Consider the following 8459-nt stretch of genomic DNA (forward strand, 5'->3'; position numbering starts at 1 on the left):
CGGCGGTGGCGGCGCCGGAGGTGGCGGCGGCGGTGGCGGCGGCCTCGGCGTCGGCAGCGTGCCTGGCGGCGCATCGCTGCCGCCGGGGGCGTCGCCGCTGGCGGTGACTCATGATCGTGAGGGCTACGCGCTGGCTGCCGGGATGGCGCTGGGAATGGTCGTGTTGGGGTTGGGAGGCACCCGTGCAGCTGCAGGGCTGGCGGACTTGCAGCTGGAGGAACGACTGACGTGAGTGTCTGAGGGGGAAGGGGGGAGGGGAAGAGAGGAGAGGGGAAGGGGGTCCAGGAAAAGGCAACCCTCTAGAGGAGGGAAAGGGGGAGCAAGGCGAAGTGAGGCAGGGAGAGGAGGGCAGGGAGAGGAGGAGGGCAGGGCTGTGGGTGTGAAGCAAAGCAGGGCCTTTGCGTGCATCCCGTTCCATATTGGGATTTCATGGTAAAGCAAGGGGGGGTGTTCGCGTCCTCCTCCAGCCTCCCCGCCCGGCCCCTACGCATGCGCACATACATACATGCATACACGTCATCCGCTATCCTCCCAGGTTCCCGCGCCATGTCTCCCCCGCGCCGTTTCCGTACTCAGGTATTACATGTTGGGCAGTACGGATGCGTCCGCGGCCGCTCGCCGCGCCGGTGGCCTGTCCGGCGCCTTGGGCGGGGGCCACTTCTACGCGGGGGGATTCTCGGGCTTGGACCGTGTCTTTGGTCCGGGTCCAGGAGGGGCAAAATTAGGGCATGCGGCAGCATTGTGGGGGGGGGATCCCGCGGGGCCGGCGGCGCTGAGCACGCCGGCGGCGGGGCGTAGCGGTGACAACGGCGGCGGCGGTAGCGGTGGTGGCAATGGCGGCGGTGGTGGCGGCGGTGGCGGCGGCGGCGGTCAGGGAGTCGCACTGGTAGGATCCGGGTTGGGTGGAGGGGGGGAGATGGAGGGGATAGTTTGCGCAATTGGGTACCAAAATTGTTACAAAATATCATCTTTTGCTAAAACCATGTCAACCACGGCACTTGCTGACCGGGCTAGTCGTCCAAGACACGCATACGCACAGTCGAAACACACACCTCCGCTTATAATGGCAATACCGAGCAGCCCTATCTTCTCCGGCGCTGCATTCTGTGTTCGTACACATGCGGTCTTCCTCCTCCCCAACACAGACATACGCATGTACATACCTCCCTACATACGCATACACATACGCATACACATACGCATACACATAGAAAACCTTTTACTAGCCAAAAAACTACGCACACGCACGTGCATGCGCGCACGCTCCGCAGGTGGTTTTGGAGCCGGACAACATGCTCAACCTCTCCATCACTTCCCCCGCTGCCACCGTGGCTCTGGCACTCATGTACCTCCGTACCAACAACGCAGCGATCGCCCGCCGCTTCCAGCTTCCCGACACGCCCTTTGGGCTGGATTTTGTAAGGCCCGATTGCATCACGTTGCGCGCCCTGGGCGCCGCGCTGGTGATGTGGGACTCCATCGAGCCGTCGGAGGGTTGGCTGGCTGAAAGCATGCCGTCGCTGTTTAGGGTGAGAGGATATCTGGGTTGGGACAGCGTAAGGGCAGGAGGAGCAGGCGGGAGGAGGAGATTTGGGGTCGGGTGTAGGGGAGGGCCTTGCAAGAAGATGGGACGATGGGGCTGAGTTGGAATGGAAAGGCCGGGTCGGTGCGTGGGGAGGGTGTGAGGGAGTATCGTCCAGCCCTGCGCTCGTCCGTGAGCCGGAATGTGGTTTACTAACCTTTCTGACGACAAGACGCGAACCCTTTCCGATTAAGACTGAAATCCCGTGGGCCGCTCAGGGCCCCCTGGAGCGGCTGGTGGACCGAGTGGTCGGCCAATTGCACGGAGGTGCCCCCGGGGGCCTGGGGCCTGGCGGGGTTAGGGCGCTCCGTCTGCGGGCTAGCCACCACAGCAGCGACGTACACTCCGTGGCGATAGCCCACGTGTCAGCTCTTTCGGGGCTGTGTCTGGCCATAGGACTCAAGTATGCCGGTGAGGGGGAAAGAGGGGAGAGGGAGGGAGAGAAAAAGGGATTATTGCTGTCCACATGTGTGTGTTTTGGTGGACTGTAATGAGGAAGTGGGTGTGGTGTGCGACTGTGTGTACGGAAGAAGCGATGTGAGGTGGGGCGTGTGCTTGTGAAGGTAAGGGACGTTACGTGATGGCGTGTTTCGTGTCGCTCTAATGGGAAATATCATCCTTCCGTGTCGTCTGTTTGTCAGTCTGTCAAGCCTTGTCACTTCCCACTTTGACGACTGTTAACTCCAAGCGACATCCAAGGCTCCGAAACCCCACCTACCCGCACGGGGGCCCCCTTAGTCGGGCCCGGTTTCCTCTACTTCCCTGTACTGCCCTGCCCTGCCCAGGCCCACTGACATCCGCCTCTGCCAACCATTACCATACCCCATGCCATCCCCACCTAAGGCCATGCTCTGTCAACCTGCAGTTTCCCACCCCATCATTTGATATGTCGAACCACCATCCCGTTCTGTCCCGCCCCACAACGCAACATGTATGAAATGCCGTACAATCCCGTACAATTATATGAACCATGTATTTTCCGCAGGTAGCGCCAACAGCAGGGCTTACGAGACGCTCCGTTCGGTGGCTCTGTCGCTGTTGGCGGCGAAGAGGCGGCTGCCCGAGGTGGCGGCGTCGTCGACCGCCAGCGGCGGCGCGGCGGTTGTGACGGGGGCGGGGCAGGTGTCGGGTGGCGGCGCGGCGGCGGTGGGGAGGCTGGACCGGGCGCCTGTGGAGGCCGCGCTCAGTGTGGTGGTGCTGGCGTTGAGCGTGGTCATGGCAGGCACGGGTAAGGGTGGCTGGGGAAACTTGGGGAGGGTGTCCTTTGCAGAAGGGCATAGTGGGTCTATTATGATGATGTGTGTGGCGGGGTTTGCTGCATATTTGTGGCTGTGCGGGGGAATCGCAGGGACGAGGTGAAAGAGAGGGGCGGGAGGAAGGAAGGAGCGGGAACGGAGCTTCTTGCGTTGGGTCGTACTCGTTCGCAGAAGCACCGGGTAACCAACAATGCTCACGCATACGCGCTCGCAAACCAAACACCCAGCCCCCCACTCCCAACACACACACCCCACACACGCGCGCACGCACTCTCTAACGTGAGACGAGCAACCCAAGTATACCTGCCAAACCTGGTTCTGCCCCACCTGCTACCCCTCTTTCCCCCTCCCTCCCCCCCCTCCTAGGCCATCTGCCCACCTTCCACCTTCTGCAGTCCCTCAGCAACCGGCGCCACCCCAGCCACCACCACGTGCTGCTCAGCCTGGGGGTGGGCTACGGCTCGCACTGCGCAGTCAGCTTGGCGCTGGGCTTTCTGTTCCTGGGGGCGGGTGGGTGCGGCCTGATGGGCGAGGGGGAAGGGCGGGGGTAAGACAGNGGGTGACGGAGGGGGAAGGGCGGGTGGGTGCGGCCTGATGGAGGGGGAAGGGCGGGGGTAAGGCAGGGGTGGCGGAGGGGGAAGGGCGGGGGTAAGGCAGGGGTGGCGGAGGGGGAAGGGCGGGGGTAAGGCAGGGGTGGCGGAGGGGGAAGGGCGGGGGTAAGGCAGGGGTGACGGAGGGGGAAGGGCGGGGGTAAGGCAGGGGTGGCGGGGTAAAAGGAAGCATCAGAGAGGATGTATTGGGGGGCTGTGTGAGGGTTGAAGTGGCGGGCGGAGGAGGGCGGAGTCGATAGGGTTGAGCGGACTTGGGGGTGATGTTTGTCATGATGGTGAGGGGGTCCAGGCGGGGTGCGGCGGGGAGCTTGGGAGGAAAGCAGCGGAGGATGGAGGGATGTCGTGGGTACCCCTCCCCTCCCCTTTCCCCCCCGGGTGTACCCCTCCCTCCCTCCCTCCCGGTGTATCAGTCCATTCTCGGCATCAGCTTCACTAGTTCGTAGTTCGTCTTCCTCCTTCCCACTGCTCCTTCCCTCTCCCATCGTCTGCATTCGGGTCACGTCCGGCTTCAGTCGTACTTTTCCCTTCCCTCCTCTTGCTTCCCCGCAGGCACCCACACCTTCTCCACCACCAACTCCGCAGTGGCTGCGTTGCTGGTGTCCCTGTTTCCCACCCTGCCACACACGCCAACGGACAACCGCTGCCACCTGCAGGTACATGCGTGCTTTTGTGTATGTGTATGTGCTTATGTATGTATGTATATATATGTATGTATGTAGATATGTATGTATATATGTGTGCGTCACCCCGTCGGCCTTCCACCAGTCTGTGCATCCACAAACACACACACACACACAAACACATATTTCTACGGTCTCTTGACACTGCTCTCTCCTAACCAACATGTACTCGAGCATATTCTAGCAGCGTCTACAGTCTTGATGGAGTCCAACACACACACACACACACGTCGCTGGTGACAATTCGGAGCTCGCTCCCGTATGGAGTTATCCATGCGGTACCACCGCCCATCGGCATTTCCCTCATTGCGGCTCCGAAGATCATCAAAACACACACACACACACACACAACACACATATATACGACCCCATTTTGTCCACCCACTGTAGATCCAGTTACTCACATCTGGCTACTTATTAGCTTCAACTTAGGGTTTATGAATCCTCGAAATCCCCAAACCACCTACACAAGTAAACTGCTTCAATACATCTGCCCACTTCCATTCACCGATCCAGCCATCCAGCCACACGTCCATGAGCCCTGCACCTGCACCTGCACCTGCACCTGCACCTGCACCGCACCCCCTCAGGTATTCCGGCACCTCTACGTGCTGGCAGCTCGGAGGCGCTGTCTGGAAGCCGTCGACATAGACTCCCAGCAGCTGGTCTATGTGCCGCTGCAGCTGACGGTGACGCCGCCGAGGGTGACGCCGCCGGGTACGGCAGCCGCGGCGGCGGCAGGGCCCGCTGCAGCCGCCAGAGGCGGCGGCCAGCCTGGGCACCCCGGCGGCGGCGGCGGCGGCTGCGATGTTGGAGGTGGAGCTTCCGGCGGCGGCGGTGGAGGTGCAGGAGGAGGTGCTGGTGTTCGAGGTCTCAGTGGCTCTATGGGCGGTGACCCCGCCATGGAGGATTCCTCAGTGCTCAAGGTGCGTTAACAAAATGTACTTGATGTGGTGTGGGTTTTGCTCCCCTCTGGCTACTGCGCTCTACGGCTGCTGCTACCGCTACTGCTACATAGGACCTAGGGGGTCCTGGCTGCACGCTCCAGGTTTGTGGTGTATCCGTCGTCTGTCTGTCTGTCTGTGTGTCTGTCTATCTAGGTGCACAGCAGAGATCCAGGAAGTCACCTCGTTGAAACACATTTCAGTCAGATTCTCGCCTTTCACCTGTCCTATTGGATTCTTTCCATTTTCTAAGCCCGGTGCTATTCCGTTGACCCGGCGGTGCCTTAACTCCGCCGGCCGCTGTGTCGTACCAAGGCCTCAACCAAGGCCAACCTTCCATGGACACCGGCTGGTCAGCTAGCGCCCGGCGTCGGGCCTGCCGCCGCCGTCGCGGCCAGTGGCGGAGGTGGTGGCACCGCCGCCTCCGCTAGCGGTGCATCCGGTTCGCCGCCGATGCTCGAGGCCCTTCATCTGGAGGGAGATTCGCCCGGACCTGCCCACATTCTGCGAGGAGCTGCCACCGCAGCCAACGCCGGCGCCGGCGCCGCTGCCGCCGCCAAGCCGGCGCCGGGCTCCGCTTCAGGCGTCATCGGGTCGCCGACCGCGGCCGACGGCGCTGGCGCTGGCGCTGGCATGCCCGGCCTGACGGTGGCAGCGGCGGCGGCGGCCTTTGCGACACCGGCCAGCGGTCCCGCGGTGGATGCGCAGCCGGCAGTCGTAGAAGTTCAGCAGGAAACTTTGGAACAACAACAGCAGCAGCAACAGTTGATGATGTACGAACGCGTTGCGCCGGCGCTACTGCCGGAGCCGCATCAGACTGTACGGGTAGCTGTACGGGGTCCTAGGTACTGGCCACAACTCCTGGACTGGAGCTCTCGGGGGGCTGCGGGCGCTGACGGCACCGGCGCAGCTGCGGCGCTGAACAACGTGGCTGCGTCGGCGGCGACACTTGCAGCGACCGCACCCTTAAGCCATGTGAGCTCTGGAGGCGGGGCCCCGCCGCAAGCTGCGCTGCAAACAGGTTTTCCAGGTGCTTCGGCGGCGCCGCCGCCTCAGACGCCGTACGGACAATTTCCCTTTACGACACCGCTGCATGGCGGGGGTGCAAATTGGGGCGGCGGCGCAGTGAAGCCCATTGGCGTGTGGGCTTCGAGTCCGATCGGGGCCGCGGCAGCGGCGACGGCGCCGCCGCCAGCGCTCGCTGGCAGCGGCGGTGGCGGCGGCGCTAACGGCTTCCATAACGCAGTGCGCGGTGTGGTCGTACCGCCGCCTGGAGCTACAGCTGGAGTTGCCGGCGGCGGCTGTAGCGCGTTAGAGACGATTTATCGGCAACTACTGCTCTTCGTGAAGAAGCGTGCCGGATCTCTAAGCTACAGCCAGGACCCGTCAGGAATTCGATCCCTGCTGTCTCGCGCCTTCCACAACCAGGGCTTGCTAAGGGTACCCCTCGAGCATCCGCCGCCGCGCGACGGCAGTGGTTGCCATGGTGCCAGCGGCGATGCCGCCATTGCTACCGCAGTAGCAGCAACGAACGGAAATGCAGTATCACGCAGGGACGATGGCGCCGGCGGCGACGCGGCCATCGGCACCCGACGTCAGCTTCACTGGGCTGTGGACGGGCACCATGACGAACGGGCGGCACCGCTCGGTCCGTACGGCGTCAGCGGCGGCGGCACGGACGGCCAAGCCGTGGACTCGCCGCCGCCTTCACAGAATCGGCCCTCGCGCGCCCAGCTTCGAGACCAAGAGGACGACGAGTATGGGGTTGATGTCACGGATAGCGGTGGCGGCGGTGAGGCGGCTGGTGTCTCATCTGCCGTCGCTGTGGGGGGGAACGACGAGGGGGGGAACGGTGGCGGTGGTGGCTTCGACCTGGTGCACCTTTGTGCCACTTTCTCCGTGGACCCTTCAATCATGGCATTTGCGCAGCACATCAAGGCCATGCGGGACTTGTGGATTGCCACAGAGGCGGAGGCGGACGCGGAATCGTCCGTCGGGCCCGGTAGTATCCGCCGCGGGCTTGTCCTGCTCGCGCCGCCGCCGCAGCCGCCGCCGGCTGCAGGTCAGCACCAGCAGGAGCTGCGGAGGCGGAGGCGGCAACGCCGCCGTCGCCACGGCGCAGATCTACTTTCTTTTTGCTACAGCGCGCTGTACGAATGCATCACTGGCGAGAAGACTGCGGCGCTGCCCATGTACCTCCATCTGCATTGCCTCGTACACCGTGCCGCCTTGTGGAATGACCCGTGGGTCGGCAACGGCGGCCCGCCGGTTGGGCTTCCGAACGACCCGTGGGTCAGCGCTGTTTCGGGAACCGCCCTGGCACCGACGCACCCCGGCAGCCTGCTGACGGCGCCGCTAGTGCCGCTGGCGCCGGCGCTGCGGGGGCTGCAGCTGGCGCGCACGTACTACGGCGGGCCGTTGGCCACCGCCACGGCGGCTGCTGCTGCCGCCGCCGCCGGCGAAGTGTTCGTTGACTTGGACGAGCAGGCGCTATGGCGACCGCTATTACAGCCGGCCTTCCTGGACAGCTTATGGTGCGCGTTGCAGCATCGCCGCTGGCGACCCATGGGGCTGCTGCCGCCGCCGGGTGCAGCCGCGACGACCGCCATGGCGGCAGCAGCAGCGCCGCCACCGCCACCGCCGCCGCCGCCGCCGGGCCAAGTCAGCAGCGGCAGTAACGCCAGTAATAGCAGTAGCAGCGCTCTGGAGGTGTACCTTCGAAAGGGTCGCATGCTGAGCGCCGCAGATTTCGAATCCGTCGTGCCCGGTAAGGGATTTCTCGTCCCACTTTGGGCCTTACTTGTGGCAGCATATCAAGTTGCAGCGCCTTACGGCTTCCCTTCCCCTTTTTGTCGCCACCCGGCGTGAGAGGCCGGGTTGAAACAATCCCTCTTTCCTCCCCTCTTCCCCCCCACCTCTCAACCGCTCGCAACCGTTCAATAGTATGGCACCAAAAGAAAGATGAAGAGGTTGTCCAATACGCCTGTAACCCCGCGGGCCATCCTTACGGACTTTTGTTAACTTGTTCGGCCTGCTAGTACTAATTCTTTTTACCAGGATTGCCGCTTATGGAGATCCTTTACCTCACACGCACTCACGCATTCCTGTTTGGTCTGTCCCCAAGATGCCACTTGCAAAACACACAACACACACACATGGACATGGACATGGACATGGACATCATGGTCCTAACAGCATACATGCCGCGCCGTATCCTGCTGTACTGCGTCGTACAGGTATCTCCCGGTTGGCCTCCGAAGCCGACCTCCAATCGGAGCTGGCGACCTGCCTGGCACTGCATGGCCTGCCCCCGCTCGCGACCGTCAACGCGGCTCTGGCACAGCTCCGAGCGCTGCCGGCCTGGACGCAGCTCCGCGTGATGATGC

The 8459-nt window shown here is 63.2% G+C and overlaps 2 protein-coding genes across 2 annotated transcripts; both read left to right on the top strand.

The window, feature by feature from the left end:
• Nucleotides 1–1295: 1295 nt before the first annotated feature.
• VOLCADRAFT_38546 (uncharacterized protein) lies at nt 1296–1523 on the top strand (the record flags this gene model as incomplete). The annotated part of the gene is made up of 1 exon (XM_002948685.1): nt 1296–1523. A coding segment is annotated over one exon (228 nt), but the record flags the coding sequence as incomplete, so codon positions are not given.
• Nucleotides 1524–5844: 4321 nt separating this feature from the next.
• VOLCADRAFT_58559 (uncharacterized protein) lies at nt 5845–6501 on the top strand (the record flags this gene model as incomplete). The annotated part of the gene is made up of 2 exons (XM_002948686.1): nt 5845–6000; nt 6391–6501. Coding segments are annotated over 2 exons (267 nt in total), but the record flags the coding sequence as incomplete, so codon positions are not given.
• Between the last annotated feature and the right edge of the window lie 1958 nt (nt 6502–8459).

Source organism: Volvox carteri (assembly GCF_000143455.1).
Source record: "Volvox carteri f. nagariensis unplaced genomic scaffold VOLCAscaffold_11, whole genome shotgun sequence".
In the NCBI taxonomy this organism is placed as follows: Eukaryota; Viridiplantae; Chlorophyta; class Chlorophyceae; order Chlamydomonadales; family Volvocaceae; genus Volvox; species Volvox carteri.